Here is a 17,784-nt window from a genome sequence, read left to right on the forward strand (position 1 = left end):
CCCTAAATACACTCTAAGCACATTTCAGTACACTTAAGAAGAGCTAGATTGCATGCTGTTTTAAAATAGATGTATGGCAATCTAAAGCATGGCAGAGTGTCAAAATTACACCAACGGGCAATGCTTTGCTAAAATACACTGGCAAGAGCAATGTGTGAGTTCAAAATTATGGCCTCAAACACATCTGGAAAACACCTGTGAGCATATTCTCATCCCAAGTACATGCAGAAGATTACAGGGGCTAAACTCACAAGACAGGGAATCTCTGCTGCCTAGAATGACATCCTGTGAATGGAAAACAAGCAGACCATCAGCTCTAGTGGGACTCCATGTGGATACATAATGCCATTCGAGATATGCTGGGCTGTCTAAGGCACCTGAACAACACTGGCAGATTCTGTGGTGAAGCCAAGAAGAGCAGCCCAGAGCACCTCATATAACAGTAATTGCTTATATGTAGGCAGAGGAATTGAGCAGTGTCTTCACATCTGGATACCCACATACCAATACTTAAATACAGGCGACAGCAAATCAGATCCAATCCAACATATGTGTAAAGACACACAATGTGCATCCTACGAATACAACTTTCCTGACTCATCTCTTCAAAAGCCCAAAAATATTTACAGCAATGAACCAGAAGTCTTATCTGCTCAAACCTTTGCAAGCCCTCTCAGCAAGGTGAAGGGAAATGGCACAGAGAATGTTCCCAGAAGCCATCTGCCTACATCTCCTCAGTCATGGTGACTGCCACTCACTGTTAGGTGATGGCTCATCTACCTTGCTGTTTCCTCCAGGCCGCTATTAGACTCCTCTCAGCCTTGTCAAAACAACAACTCTGTTACAGGGTTTCTAACTGTGGGGGATGTCTTTTTGAAGCCACTGGGAAGCTGGATACAGTGTTTGAGTGCTTACTGGGATATTCCTTGTCTACTCAGTAAACAATTTACCTTTCCTATTTGTTTTCACAGAGTCACAGAACAACAGAATTGTAGTGGCTGGACGGAACCTCCAGAGATCACCAAGTCCAACCCCCCTGCAAAGCAGGCTGCCTACAGCAGGCTGCACAGATAGGCATCCAGGTGGGTCTTGAATATCTCCAGAGAAGGAGAACCCACAATCTCCCTGGGCAGTCTGTTCCAGCGCTCCATCACCCTTACTATGAAGAAGTTCCTTTGCATATTGGTGCAGAACTTCCTGTGCTGCAGTTTATGGCTGTTTCCCCTTGTCCTGTCCCCACAGACTGCTGAAAAGAGGTTGGTTATGTCCCTTTGACACCCACACTTAAGATATTTATAAACATTAATAAGATCACCTCTGAGTCTTCCTTTCTTATGGCTGAACAGAACCAGGTCACTCAGTTTTTCTTCATAGGGGAGATGCTCCAACTCCTTTATCATCTTTGTGGCCCTCCGTTGGACTCTCTCCAGGAGATCCCTGTCTTTTTTGTACTGGGGAGCCTAGAACTTGATACAGTACTCCAGGTGAGGCCTGACCAGGGCAGAGTAGAGAGGGATGATGACCTCCCTTGATCTGCTGGCCAATGCACCCCAGGATTCTGCTGGCCTTCTTGGCAACCAGGGCACACTGGACTCTTGAAGTCCAATCTAACTTCATAGCAATAAACAAACCAAAGCTAATTATTAACATTTTCTAAGTTTATCACATCTTCAGTCTGGTTTTTTGTTGTTGTTTTTTTAACAATACAGGTAGTACAGTTCTAAACTCAGAATAAGTATCTGAGCTAGCACACCACACCAAACAAACCTGACTACATGCAAGTAGGATAGAACCAGAGCCCCTGATACTATCCATTCTTAAAGGCAAGAAATTGTAGTCTGGGCAAACACATAGTAGGTTTTGGGAAGACACTGTGTCAAAGCTAAACACTGTTTTTCCATCAAGACTGAGTGCCAAAACTCAGTGCTTACTTGTCGATTCGTCTTCATTTACAGAGAGCTCTGTGAATGACCAGATTAACCAGCAGCCAGACTGTTGACTCCACATACAAGAGCACAACCAATCTCTTTAGGGGAAAGGAGAGGAAAGGAGAGAAAAAGAAATTTGGGAATACTGTAATAGTATTACAGCAGAGCATGCTTAAATTGTAATTTTGATTAATTATGGATGATACTTCACATGTATATCGAAAGCTGCAACTAGCATAGCAGTTTAGCCTCTCTGTCTATCCCATTCTCCTTTCTCATCAGCCCTGAAAAGTGCAGCAGTGTGAAACACACCGTCCATCATACTGAGGTTCAGACTAATCCTTCTTTTGCAGTCTAACTCCATCGCAACTTGTAGGAGTTCTTCAAGGACTATGAAATTGTTGCCAATATGATGAGAAGTGCTGGTGAGAAAATACTCTCATAACACTACTCACACATTTAAATACAGCAAAAAGTTTATTCCTTGTCTGCCAACAAAACATAAAATCATAGAATGGCTTGTGTTGAAAGGGACCTCAAAGATCACCTAGATCCAACCCCCTTCTGCAGGCACATTTGCCAACCACTAGATTAGGCACTAGATCAGGCCAAAAACACAAATTAAAATATTTCTTACAATCAGCATTTTCCATTTATGTTGATCACTGCCGCATGAGTCATAATAGAGTGAAGGTGCAAAAGCTAAGAGATAAACAAATCGCCTCTAAAGATAGTGGTACTGGCTATTATAGGATTGTCTGCCGTGCCAGCAAACAAGTACCTGGAGTAACATCAGTAATGTGTTGATCTTCCAAACAATACCAAATGGATAATCCAATACCTAAGGCTTTTTGAGAAAAAAGGCAACCAGGTGATAAAATTGGTAGTGTTTCACATTTTTTTTTCCAGTTAATAAAACAGAAGTTTATTAGTTTTTGTATGCTGCAAGTACTTTCTCAGATTTCCATGTGGGAATCCAGTGATTAAGTTGCTGAGAGATGTGGTTGATGCCTTGTCCCTGGAGACTTTCAAGGCAAGGCTGGATCAGGCCCTGGGCAACCTGATCGAGCTGTTCATTGCAGGGGCGTTGGACTAGATGACCTTTAAAGGTCTCTTTCAACTCTAAGGATTCTATGATTCTATGATGCTAAGTTCTACTGACATGAACAAATCATTAAAAAAAGACTTTAGGAACTATACAAAAACACTGCAATGCAACATCCTGCCCACATTTTTCAATCAAAAACGTCCTATTGCTTTCTTTTCTATCTCCCAAACAGATTTCCCACAAGCCGTTCAGCGCTGTCCCATTCTCATACCTCACAGATGAGAAAAATAATATTGAATGTGGTACATATGCTGTAATAGCAAGCACCCACATCACTGTGCTCTGTGCTAACCTTAGCCTTCTTTGTAGGCTGCTACTTGTCGATTATACTTTCATGCTGTGTCTTACTTTGAATGCAAGTGCTCTTGGCACCAACCGGTCACTTCTGATTTGTCAGGAAAGTAATGTACATACCTGTAGCATGCTATAAATAGGAACTGTCTTAAACAACACATTTATTTTCTTGCCAAAGGGTAAGCTGTAGCCTGTAATGTTACAAACAAAACCTTGACTGAAAACTAACTGTCCTGAAGTATCTTGGGGTCTTGGACTGAAGGAACAAAAAGTAAGATGCAGCGAGAGGATGAAAATTATGATTGTAATGAGGAAGGAAAAGGAAAATAATAGCAAAAACAGATGGAAACTTAATTCCTGAAAAAGCAATGAGAGAAACATATTTCAGTCTCTGAAATGTATCTCAAATGCAGTCCATAAAGCAGCAATGGCTCAGGATAGACTGGGGACAACCTTATCTCCTACTGCCTCAGCAGTGTGCCCTACCAGACCTGGAACAAGAGCAGATTCACATGGATTCACAACAAAGCTGCATTCATGAAAAAGTTGGGAAGTAAGAAAGAGAATGTTATTAGGAATGAAAATCCGAAAACCCAACTCTCTATTCTGCCATATCCATGATGGACATATGCAAGCCAGTCCTGAAAGCCTGATCAGCCTTTCCAGACAAATGGTGGCCTGCTAAAAGATGCTATTTTCCCTGTTTCTTCTCTCTTCACATGCACTCATAGTTGCAACATTTTAAAACAGACTAAATTAATAGCTTTCATGACTGGGTCAAATTACATTTTGTAGCAAATTACCTAACAATAACATTCCTCTAATAACACACTCATTAGCACAGATTTAAATCAGCTAAATCAGTGGTCATAAACCAAACACTTTTCATTCAGTTTACACAACTTGATCCTTAAAACTTGCACTCTGAACAGAGGAGAGGCACAAGGAAAAGATGTTCTATGAAAGCATGCAACCCACCTCCGTTCATCCTATTTGGTTGCTGCTCTGGAGTTTGGACTTGAGAAGAATAGCAGGGCTGCTGATAAGTACTTGAAGGAAAGTGCTGGGAAGTAGGGCTTCTCCTGCAGTCCCGAATACTGGAGAAAGTCTGTGAGTGTGGGATCCCTCTCTGGAATGGGGAGCAGCGTGTGAGCCGTGGCTGTGGGGGTGGGAGGTGGTCAAATTCTTCCTCATCCTCAAGGCTGTAGCGATCATACTCCTGGTCGCTGCATGTCCCCTTCTTTCCTGAATGCAGTGATACACTCGAACTGTGTCTTGACACTGATGCTGAAGTCGAAGCATAATCTTGTCTAAGGCCTGTAAATTCCAAGAGAAGGATGATTCAGCTTCTGCTTAAGTGATCAACACTTAACACACAATCTTTCGGACTTGGCAAGTACAGGGACACATAATCTGACAGCAAGAACTGGATTTACACTGTGACCAAGCTGAAGATCTGAGGCAGGATTCAGCAGATCTAAGTACTGATGTCTACCTTTCAGGTATCTAAGCCTGAATTACTTCCAATGAGATCTCTTTTTAATAACGTTTTTTAAAAAAGAAACAAGAAAGAGAATACAGGCATCTCCAAATTGCACTATGTGAGAGCTGTCTCATACGCTTCTCTTCAAATAGCATGAATTACCCTCAGGAAGTGCCTATTTCTCTGCCAGTGAGAAGATGATGCAAATATTAAGTATTTAACTCTTCCAAATTGAAGGAATCAACACTCACTCTATTTGTTTTCCAAATCATTATTTTTATTATACTTATTATTATTCTTTTATTATTGTACTTACTACTATACTTTTATTTTCCTGCAAAGAAAATGATGGCAATGACGTTCCTTAACATATAATCCATGTAAATATTCTTGCTCTTCAACCTCTTTGAACCACAGTGAAATCCTGCTAGAACCTAATCTCACAGAAAAGGCTCAGAGGTGACACTGTCACATTTCATATACATGCATTTTACCACCTCCTTCTCAAAAGGACAGGTGTTAAGAACTATACCACTATTAGCTCTACAGGTTTGCTCCAAGTGAAGTGAGGGGAAAGCACCCACAGCTCTTCCACTTCCCCCTTTTCCTGTTGCACAGCAGCCAACACAAGAAGCTTTGCACTTCCAGCATCTGAGCAATTCAGCAAATAGTGGTGAACCACAGCTTCCTTAAATCTACAGAAAGCTTTCAGCTTCAACAAGTGTCTTTGCTACCGTAAGGAAAATTTCTTAACATACTTGCTTTTTTCCCTCTAAAGTGGGAGATTATTTTGCATGTGACGAGTGTGTGCCTACGTGCACGTATAATATTACCACTTTCTGCAGGATTAAGTGGAATACAACTGTCATGTGTTCAAAGATTGCATACTGATTGCTGTGACAAGAATGAGATACAGTGATTACACAGGAAGCAGATTAGAAGAAAAACAGCATTTCTCCTTCCAGTTTATGAATGGCCTTATTTATCAAAGAGCTAAGCACCTGAAGTCTTTTTTTAAACCTCGCTCTGAAGGAGGAGAGCACAGCTGTCATTTATGTAACATATTATTTCACCTCTATGGTAGTCACAAAACTAATTTCTTTTAATTCTTATCTCTTGCAAATAAAATCAGAAATTTTCTGAGCTGTGATGATACACACTGACCAGTTGAAAATTTGGTGTTACACTTGCTAAATTTATCTGCTGAATGTGTCTAGTGCTACCAGGCTCACAGCAAGTTCTAATGCTGACAAGTCCAGTGGCTCCAACCAGATTGGACCTCCAATTTCTTGATCCAACTTCTTCGTTTCATGTAATCACACAATGGCCCGGGTCAAAAAGGACCACAGTGATCATCTAGTTTCAACCCCCTGCTATGTGCAGGGTCACCAACCACTAGACCAGGCTGCCCAGAGCCACATCCAGCCTGGCCTTGAATGCCTCCAGGGATGGGGCATCCACAACCTCCTTGGGCAACCTGTTCTGGTGCATCACCATCCTTTGAGTGTAAAACTTCCTCATAATATCTAACCTAAATCTCCCCTGTCTTAGTTTAAAACCATTCCCCCTTGTCCTATCACTATCCACCCTCATAAACAGCAGTTCCGCCTCCTGTTTATATGCTCCCTTCAAGTACTGGAAGGCCACAATGAGGTCTCCCTGGAGCCCTCTCTTCTCCAAGCTAAACAAGCCCAGTTCCCTTAATAGTCACTTCATATTCTGCATTTTACTTCAGTCATCATCTTTGAAGTTCCCTTGTTTTTCACCTCATCATATCCCCCTTTATGTCTCACTCGGCACTGACAGGAAGTGAGAAAGATGCATTGTTTGAGTGATCTTAAGTCAAATGGCCTTCACTTCTGAATAAAGTTATCTTCCATAAACTACTATCAAACCAAAATGTAATATATGTCAAACAAGCCTTTCAAGATCAGATTTGTGCATAATCACAGGTCTCACATCAAAACATTGACTTAAGAGTCTGAAAAATTGTAAAGAGAATTCATTTATAAAATCTATACAGACAAAGTAGGTGCAAAAAATCCATGAGTAGTGCTTAGTTTTTTCCTTTCTCACAACACATACACACAATGATAATCACAGAATCACAGAATTGTAGGGGCTGGAAGGCACCTATAGAGATTGCCATGTCCAACCCCCCTGCAAAGCAGGCTCCCTAGACAACGTTGCACAGGTAGCCGTCCAGGTGGGTCTTGAATGTCTCCAGACAAGGAGAATCCACAACCTCTCTGGGCAGCCTCTTCCAGTGCTCCGTCACTCTTACTGTGAAGTTCTTACGCACATCTGTGCTGAACTTCCTATGCTTCAGCCTGTGCCCATTTCCCCTTGTCCTATCGCCATGCACCACTGAAAAGAGTCTGGCCTCATCCCTTTGTCTCCCACACCATATATATTTATAGACATTGATCAGATCCCTTCTGAGTCTTCTTTTCTTAAGGCTGAACAGACTCAGCCTTTCCTTATATGGAAGACACTGTAGGGCCTTTATCATGCTTTATTTAAATAATACGGTAAGACACTATAAAGCAGCCAAATAAAAATGTATTTAGTGGACATGGAGCTCCTAGTTGTGATTCAGCAATAAATAAGAATCAAGTTTGAAACATCCAGTACCATTAACCTGAACCTGACATTGTGTACACATTCTGCTCGCAGATGAAGAATTTTTCCATCTGCTGTGAAGAGGTGACATCTTTCAGGAAAGATCCAATTAAATGAGACAAGGCAGGAGCAGTTTTGACTGCAGCATGAAATCTTCCTCTGAAAAACAATCACAAAAGAAGTCACCTACTCTCTTCCTGTAGACGGGCCATAATCTGAACATCGGTGAGGTCCTGCAGTTTGTATCCCATGGAAATAGAATCATCCTCCAGCTCTGAGGTGCTCAGCTCACTGTCTATTGATGACTGTGGGCTCAAAGGGGAACTTCTAGAAATGTAACCTAGGTAGAAAAATATAATCTTTAGTCTGTGAATATCTCTGGTCATTTTTCATTCACTCTTTATGTTACAATAGCGTAAATTACTTTTATATGACAAACAAAAGCTTTCAGAAGTATAGCCCAGCCTAGCAACAATCAGCAAAGGGATTAGAAACTCATGAGAAGTACGTGTAGTAACGGATCGTGAATTCCTCTGCTTGTACCCAAAATAGCACTGCATAGCCCAGACAATGAATAATTTACTCAGCTCAGTTCTGATAGCATAGACTTCTTAGCATACTCTAAATCTATCTGCATCTGAATCCTTCTTATGATATCATGGTTCTCCCCATCTTTTTCTGAAAAGCAAGTGTACATATGTCTCTAGTTTAAGCTCAGTACTCAGATTCTATATAGTAGCTATTTACCTAAATTTTACTATGCCTTGAAATTGTTTGTAATCGTCAGAGAAATAACTGATCATAGCAATTAAGACTGAAATAGGCATTATGTAACAAAAGAGTAAACAATGCCTCCTTCACAGAGCTGACTTCCAGGGAAGGCTCTAGATTCTATTTTTTTCCTGTGAAGTAGGGAAGGCATAATCTAAACTGCAATCATTTGTGCCAGCTGGCATTTGCCCAAATTCAAGAAAAATTCTTCAAATAAAAAAGCAAATTACTTCTTAATATCCTTTGAACAACCAGAGGCTCACTGCCTACAGGATGAAACCACTGTGGTGAAGGCTCTTAAGCTGTGCTTGTATCACAGATGTGTTTGTATCCTCTAGCACAGCATCCATCCAAAAATCACCATCAATTCAGCTGTTCTCTAACAATAACTTCAACAGAAAAGCACATGTGGGGGATTACTTTGCTTTGGAAGGATTATAAGTGGTAAATGTGTTTGCCTTCTTAAAATTTGAAGTTGCAGTGGTCCTCCAGGTTTTGCAGAGGTAGTAAAATCTGTGCTCTTTTGGATCAGCAGTTGGAAGCTAGATATGTGAAGGCACCTGAAACAGAACTAGATGCTTTTTGTTATGAACTAAGCCACATCCCACTGAATAGGGCAGCTCAGACATCTGTCTTACACACAGACACCTACACAAGGCATTATCTCACCCACAGTGCTCATATTCCTTAACAGGGCTTTCTGCACTGATAAAGAAAGTTGTGCACAGAGCAGTGTGGCACTGTGTCAGCACTCCTGACTTCCTCAGATCACATCTGCTATTGCCAGCAATAAAATATTAATGCTTTCTCCCCAGAGGATTATTTTCTCCACTGCCACTTCAGCGTAAGAGCAGTCACAGATTGAATCCTGATACCTGTACTGAAGAAGGAAAAACCTGCTGAAAGTTTGTATTTTTCCTAAAATACCCGTGCCCTCTGAAAATTGGTGTGATAGCAGTAATGATGCCAGATGGAAAACAGCCTTGTTTCTGAGGGCTGTTTTTATAACAGGTAAATTGCCCATGGAAAGTCATTACACAGCTGCACAAATGTTTTTGTAGACATAAAGAAATGGCACAGTGGGGTAGAAATGAGCAGGAAAGAGAAAAGCTGGAGATGGCTTAAACTGATACTGAAGCAATTATAAACTGAGGTTAACCATTACGGAGAGCCAAGCTATTTAGGAGCACTGCTTTCCTGTAACACACTGTGTAACAAAGAAAATAACTTACATCACTGGCTAATGGCAAAATTTTAGGTCATTTTAACAAAAAAATCCCTCTGAGAGTTTATAAAATCATCTGAACAGTGCATTGTTGTTAAATGCTAGCAAGTTTAGATTGAATTAAGCAATCTTGTAAGAACCATAAATGAACAAAAGGATAAGCATTACCTGTACGTTCAGGTGTTAGTATTGCTTTACTGGAGGTTTTAGAGAAGCTGGGACTATTAAAGCCATTGGTATATGGGGTGAGTCTTGCAACGGGACTATAGGGGAAAGCCAAGGAGACAGGTGTAGAGAAGAGGCTCCGCCATCGGCTAGCTGTTATGGATGTGAGGGAGGAGGGGAAAAAAAAAAAAAGATTTATCGTTATAAATAGAGAAGAGTTATTAGAGAGAAAATCATCTAACAGTAATCTCTTAATTATACGTGGTTTACTTATGGCAAATGGAAAATAACGGTCTGAGTTCAGCAGCAAAATAGAGGATCAGCAGAGCCTTCTACATGCAAGATTTGTTCCAACAAGTTTTCTACTGAATATGTGTTGTTTACTATTTTCTATGTATACACCACTTTGGTATGTATTTATCATATATATTGCAGTGTGTCAAGACACAAAATAACAAAGGAAACGAAAACCATTACAGTTAATAGAGAAACAAATTAAATTGGTAGTGCTCTTCAAGGAATTGTTCGTAGTAATCAATCATCACACTACTGAATTACATGTTAAATTATCAGCTGTGAGAGTTCAGAGACAACAGTAAAATACGCTTAAGCATCAAGTGCTAAAAACAACTGTAATCCCATAGCAAGCTTTTAAGCTACCACGCCATATTATTACTTCTCTTTTTCCAGCGTGGTTATATAAGCATGACACTTTTTTTGAGGACCGACCAAATAATGGAACAGGGCACCTCTTGCTTACAGCAAGGTTGAAAAGCATCTGGTCTGATCAGAAATGTCACAGGAAGTTCAGAGTAGGCAAAAATTCTAACGCTTATTTAATTTAAATGTTCTTAGGTCATCTAGTAAAGTAGGAATACATCTGTCGTTTGGTTTGGTTTGGTTTGTGTATTTTTAATATCTGTTCAAAAGGCAAAGTAAGCAATAGCCACACACTTTTAAGATAGTCAAGGACTTTTTAGCTTCTGGTGCTGCTCTGCCAGAGAGGGGCAGAGGGAGGACAGAATCAGGACAGCTCATTCAAACTGGCTAAAGGGATATCCCATACCACACGGTGTCATGCTGAACAAAAAACTGGGGGGAGCTGGGTGGGGGGCTGCCACTGCTTGGGGACTGGCCGTGCTTCTTTCAGTGGGTAGTGAGCAATTACTTTGTGTATCACTTTGTTTTGTATATTCTTTTATCATTATTATTCTATCCTTTCCTTTTCTGTCCTGTTAAACTGTCTTTATGTCAATCCACAAGTTTTAGCTTTCTCTGATTTTTTCCCCCTCAGTCCTGGGGGGAGCAAGCGAATGGCTGTGTGGTACTCAGCTGCCTGCTAGGTGAAACCACAGCATATGGATATACTTACATCTAGCTCAGAAATCCATGGGCTAACTTTGGAACTTAGCGGGTATCCTTCACTGTGACAGATGTTGCAAACCTATTTCAAAACCCAAAGCCCTCAAAAGCCAAGTGTCTAACACACAGTGGTTTGTATCACAAACCTACTGTACTGTTTGGGTTTGTTCATCCAGTTCTGAGAGTCATAGAATGATTTGAGTTGGAAGGGACCTTTAAGATCATCTCATTCCAATACTCCTGCTATAGGCAGGGACACCTCTCCCTAGACCAGGTAGCAAAAAGCCCCATCCAGCCTGGCCTTGAATGCTTCCAGGGAGGGGGGAGCATCCACAGCCTCTCTGGACAACCTGTTCCAGTGTCCCACCACCCTCACAGTAAAGAATTTCTTCCTGATATTTAGTCTAAATCTGCTCTCTTCAGTTCAACACCATTTCCCCTCATCCTGTCACTACATGCCCTTATAAAAAGTCCTTCCCCAGCTTTCCTGTAGGCCCCCTTCAGGTACTGCAACACAGAGTGGCTACGGGGACAGACAGGAAGTACATCATGCTGGCAGGCTGTCAGTCTCATAGCCACAACCTTTATGAGTGATGAGAGGATCACAGAACAATTAAGGTTGGAAAAGGTCAATGAGATCATCTACTCCAATCATGAACCCATCCCACCATACCCACTAAACCATGTCCCTCAGCGCTACACCAACACATTTCTTGCACACCTCCAGTGACAGTGACTCCATCACCTCCCTTGGCAGCCTGTTCCAATGCATCACCATCACTTATAAGAAGAAATTTTTGCTAATATCCAACCTGAAAATCAATTCATTGTCAGTTCAAAAGGTACCGTTTCTCCCCATTCCTTTCATTTTTTTCCCCACTTAAGGTTACTCTTGGTTTTGTGTGGACTAATCAGACTCTTCTATTCTTCTCATCAGTGCTACTAAGCTTACAGCAAAGGAGATTTCTTGTTTCCACAAGAATACAGCAGTCTGGAGTGGTTTCCACAAGGAGAATACAGCAGTCTGCAGTGGAAGGGAAGCATCTGTAACACTCAGCCTCTGTAAGAGGGAATTAAACTACAAAAACAGTAAGATATAAAAATGCAAATTATGACTTCTTATGTCACTTCACCACAGAATTATTGCAGATTCCTCAGTTTTCAAGACTCTAGTCCCTTCAAGCTTAAAAACCCTACAGGCGTGAGATTGTAACTAGGAGTAGCACCACTGCCACTTCTAGAAAATTGCTCCATGCCCAGCAACGTGACCTCCACCTCTAGATAGAGCTATTTGTCTTTAACATTTACTGAAGGTAAATTTTGAAAATTTATAGTTCAAAAGTCAAGTGTGCAAGTATTACAAGACTAAAAGGAGAGTGAACTCCGACAACCACAGCTTTACAAAGCAGTATGTAACACAGTCGTTATGGATCAGATTAACCCACAAGCAGTTAGAAACCATAAATTAATTTGAGGCATTCACTTAAAGAAATGTGTGTGATAGAGTAGATCTAAATATCATATCCACAGCTAACATCTGTCACTTCCATCAGAAGCTATCAGTGAGGAGCAAATGATGACTGCTCCTTGTAATTCTATTTTTCTGCCTAACACAATGTCTTGTTTTATCACATTCTGATCATTTGCCAGGCCAATTAGCTTCCAGCATGTTCTCACCCACAGATGTGGTCAACTGTACAGCACAAATAAACATCATTCATTGCTCTGTACAATCACCACTGTGAGCTGGCCCATGGAGCACAAAGCAACAGCTATTGTGACTATGTAAGCAAAAACCCACACTGAGAATATATTCAGTATTTATAGCAAAACAGATTCAGAACTACTCTTTCAACTTGTGTGTCTTCTGAAGGGAAGGCAGAGAAAGATGGCAATAAACTCTACCAACTCTACTATTCTAAAATGTACCCCGAAACTACTGGGTTCCATGTTTCAAGTATAGCCTGATAGTGCTTCAGCTGAGGACTGTCATTTTTTATGCATATGACTAACAACTAAACAATAACTTAGGTTCAAATATATAAAAACATTTTCATTAGGTTTCAAATGGAAATATCAAAACGAAGTACATACTGAGTACTTCAACAGCATCAACAACAATAAGATTAGACTTATCTAAGTCTTGGGTTATGCCAAAAACATGAAAAGGTATGTAGGAAATGATGGCTACACATATCTAAGCAAATATACAAAATAATGTAAAATTTATAACATCACAGAGCAGTGCAATGGATGGTCACTTTAGGATAGTTATTTTACTCCAAACTCATTCTGTGTTTGCTCTGATTATTACAGTAAGCACTGTTAAAATACGCAAGGATTTGTACTTTGTTAATGGTTCCCAGTAGGATTTTTCCAGAGAAAGAGGCAACACTGTGAAGACCTTTATTTGCAATTTAAAAGCCAAGCTGTTTGGCTTCAATACTTCATATATTAGTAGGTTTTTTTTCTTAAAGCTCCAACTTGGGCTGCCCAGAGATCATTCAAGAAACTCATCTGCCCTTTAAAAACAAACGAATTTTCTGACCCTTGCAGTTGGATATAAACACGAATAATCCTGAAGACATACTGAAGGAAGAAACACCAGCTGTGGAAAGGAAAGCAGGCTTATCTAAAGAATCGTAACAAGAAAAGAAGTCAAAAAAATCCTTTTGATTTACTGATGGGAAAGAGTCAAATATATTAACAATTTGACTTTATGAAGCATGAAACTGTTCGCCTTTGACACCAACAAAAGGAGCTAAGAATCTCTAATACATAAAAACAAATTGTCCCAGTCTTCCAAGTTAACAGCTACATTGTGAATGCTGAACTTTCTGGATACAATTTTCTTGGACCTGATCAATTCATTGTAACTAGACTGCTGATAATATACTGGGTTACATAACATCTACTATAATATTTTTTAAGAGGACTTATCAAAATATCCACATAATTGAATGAAATCTTTCCTTTAAAAAATAAAATTTGGAACAAGTTTGCCTGTTCACAACCCTAAAACATTTCCTAACATTTTAAAATTTTTACTAACATTTTGTTAAAAATGATATGCAGGAAGTATCAAAATGATATAGTACACTAGTGTAGTCACTTGGAGCAACTATATATACACAGATACGTACCACACTGACTGTTGTTAATAATCAGCTTTAATAAGTATGCAACAATTCACATGAAAACCTAAATAAGTAAACATATATATATATATATATATATCCATATATAGAATTGCATGACGAGGAATGGAATAATATTAATAACTAGAACATACTCTATCTCTAAGCATACATACAAAAGTCAGTTTTGAAAGTGAGGCCGAAACTGACTATTAACATTAATGGGATCATTCATAAGCTGGGACACAAGGTAAAAAAAAAAACACTGGCATCTACTCTCGTCATGTTTTAATTTTGTGCAGTTATGCAAAACAGAGACAGATCAAGTACAGCTGCTGTACATAAGACGGTGTTTTAGCTAAGGATATACCAGGGCTTGCAAGAAACTAAAGGGAGTATATGTACATTTGAAACACCTCCCTTTTTCATAGTTCCATTATGAAACTCAGTGAACAGAGTTTGGCAGAATTCTGTAATATAGCAACCTACTTTCACTCTAACACAAATAAATATTTCTTTGCTATACAGACAGAATAAAGTCATAAATTACTGTGCTATATTACTGACTAAGCCATTAAATTATATCTGAAGTTGCTATCTAGCTCAATTAGCTTAAGTTTTATATAAGCCTTCAGGCCAGGGATGAAAACAGCTTTCATATTCAAAGCTAAAACATAAACTGAATTGCATATGCAAAGATACTTGACTCTGGTACTAATTATATGGCCTGAATAAAACCTCACTTCTAAGCTAACAATTGAACAAGTATTTAAAATAGTCAATCCAGTAAGTCCAAAACCATAGGTGGTCATTAATTTGAGGTCTTGTGCTACGTTCTGTGCCCTCGCACTGTGATCAAGTTCTGCCTCCACTCAAGGCCCACAGACTTTCTTGCTGACATGCTTTCCTTTGAGAAGGAAAGACAACCACTTCCTTGGTACATTCTGCATGTGGGCAGTTGCACAGCAGCCATGCTTAAAAAAAACTACAAGTCTTTTCCATGAGTAAAACACCAATCCTGCTTGGGAAATACAAATATTTCATTAATAACTAGGGACGTTCAAGAGCGCTAGAAGGGAATTCAGAACTCCTTCCTTCATGTAGGTCAGAGTTTAAACAAGCTAAGAGGCACCACGTGAGTGAAGTATACCTAACAACTTCCCAAACATAGGTATTTAACTATAGTTTAGATCCCTGTGGTTCAGAGTCTGACCCCTTCTCCCACAGTTAGGTGTACGCCTGGGAAGAGCTAAGTAGCTAACATGCTTGAAAAGGCAGCAATTATGAGGGTATTTGCTTAAGAAGTGGAAAACGTGGGCTCCTACTGCTCACTGAAGAGATTTTTCAAGGATTTTTTTCAATTATTTTTCACATCCTTGAAAACTCCTATGATGATTTTAAACACTCTTAAGAAGACAAGAGGTGTTCTATACTCAACTGCAAGCAATGCCATGGTGCCAACATGCAGGAACAGATCTCCAGGCCTCTAAATGTTCAAGGCAAAGCCTAAGCAGACAGGGTCTTAAGTATCTCCATAGCTCTCTACCACAGGAAGCTTAGAAGCATACACACTCCTTAGATCTGCTTCATACAGTCATACAGTGAGGCAATCAGTTTCTGTACTCAAAAGAGAATGGCTGTAATGTAGAATCATAGAATCATTAAGTTTGGAAAAGATCTCTCAGATCATCAAGTCCAACCGTCAGCCCATCCCCACCTTACCCACTAACCATGTTCCTCAGTGACACATCTACACATTTCTTGTACATCTCCAGGGACAGGGACTCCACCACTTTCCTGGTGGCCTCACGAGCTTCAACAAACTGTAAGAGCTTAATGATATGCATCTGCAAGCATGCTGTGCCAGACTGCTCTTTACACGTTTTGAAATGGTCAATGAAGCAAATGAGCAATAGTAAAAATGAAGACTAAGAGCAGTATGTTTCATTTAACATTTAACTTCTAACATTTAACATTTAAGAAAACATCTCAAAACATCTCCCAGCATTTATCTGAACTCTACAATGTCCATGCTTTCTTCTGCAATTACAAGTGCTAAGAACTTCTTCAAAAAGCTACAACTTTCATTAGTTACAACAAAACTAATTCTGGGCCCAAGAGAGCAATGTTGTCACCTCTACTACTGTGTGCAAGATAACTCACATATATTTATAAAATTGGAACTTATTCTTGTGAATACATATATTCTCCTTTTATTGAATATTACTGTACTGCAAACATTTCAACTTTTCAAGCATTTCACTCTTAGTTCCAATTTCTCCCAGTCCTTAGCTGTGGTTGTCTCAACACCTCATTTAAGCACTTACAGGTTCATCATCATAGGTGTAGCTCCCTCAGCCATCCAGTCAGCAAAACTGTCAACAGCACAGAACTACGTTTCATATGCTTAATGCACATTTTCACTCACATTGAATCTGTCATTGTCCAAAACTATTTCCCTCCACTGTCATACCCAGCTCACAAAATGCTCTTGGGGCTTGTTTGCTGTTTCATCCCTTGATGTCTTGTTCCAGGGAGGCAAGGTGCCTCCTCATCCACAGATGCAATGATGACACTGTAAGTGCCGACTGCACAAATCAGTAAACAAAGCTCTCCAAAATAAAATTTCCTGTATATATTTATCCTTGAACCTTAAACCTCCACAACTAGACTGCAATGGCTGTCTAGTTATAAATAAATGGCAACATTTTCCTTAGGTTTTGTTAGGATTTAGTGTAGAAAACCAGTGACTTCCTACATTCTTAACATAGGTCAGGTTTTAAGAAACTATATAGCATTTTCATACATTTTCATTTGGTTGCCTTCAAAAAGAATGTAATTCCACTACAAAATTGTAAGTTTTCACAGCATTTTTATATGCAATATACAGGATTGCTAGGCAAAATAAAAAGAAGAAATTAGACTACTCTTTCCACGTTACTTTAAAATAATAAAGAACAATCAACTTCAACCTCAAATGCAGTATCAAATGTCTAATGAAAACAACTGCCACCACAGTTAGGTGACATAATCACATACAAGGAGGAGCTGAGAGAATAAAGATTGCCTACTTTCCCCTAAGCCTGGGAAAACTGAAAAATAATGTTAGCTTTAAGTGTATGTGAGAATTGGGAGTACCTAAAAAAGCTTCTTTCCCAATTATTCACATAAAGTAAGTTCTTTTTCATTATTACATAATAATATAAAAAGGAATCAATATTAGTGTAGAAAAAGAAAGTAGCTCAGTTGATTTGGATTGGCTTACTACTGTTTAAAACTATTAAACTGCAGCAACTCATTCACCTCAAGATCTGCCCCAGCAAAAACAGCACAGGCCTCTTTCAAAGGTAAAATCAGAAAGCATCTAAATTGCAGAAGTGTCTAGGAGTTTCATCCAGAACAGCAAAGCAATTAAATCAACAGTGGTGTTGAGCATGCTGCAGTTGCTGAAAAAAATGTAAATCTAAGTAAGATTCAGGGATGCTGCACTGTGTCAGACAAATTCCACTTGTGCCAATGATGATGTATTACTGCAGGCAGCGAAGATTTCTTTATTTTTCAAGACAGATGCACAACTACTCTGTTTCAACATAATTCTGTGACAGGCTGACCTGAAAATTGTCTTTGGACACATTACAGATTGGAAAAACAACTACACTACGTTCCAGCTGCACTGAATATGTCTGATG

General features: G+C 39.6%; 1 protein-coding gene across 3 annotated transcripts in view; it reads right to left on the reverse strand.

Moving 5' to 3' along the window:
• SLAIN1 (SLAIN motif family member 1) overlaps nt 1–17,784 on the reverse strand; it is a 55,065-nt gene that overhangs the window by 12,293 nt on the left and 24,988 nt on the right. For 2 of the 3 annotated variants that reach the window (XM_040654969.2, XM_040654985.2), the window contains exons 3-5: nt 9,600–9,749; nt 7,626–7,775; nt 4,309–4,647 (exon numbers count right to left, since the gene is read on the reverse strand). In XM_040654969.2, the coding sequence (XP_040510903.1) occupies nt 4,309–4,647; nt 7,626–7,775; nt 9,600–9,749 (639 nt within the window). The remainder of the gene's footprint in view (nt 1–4,308; nt 4,648–7,625; nt 7,776–9,599; nt 9,750–17,784) is intronic. The other variant, XM_417002.8, reaches the window with a different exon arrangement.

Source organism: Gallus gallus, chromosome 1, assembly GCF_016699485.2.
Source record: "Gallus gallus isolate bGalGal1 chromosome 1, bGalGal1.mat.broiler.GRCg7b, whole genome shotgun sequence".
Classification (NCBI taxonomy): Eukaryota; Metazoa; Chordata; class Aves; order Galliformes; family Phasianidae; genus Gallus; species Gallus gallus.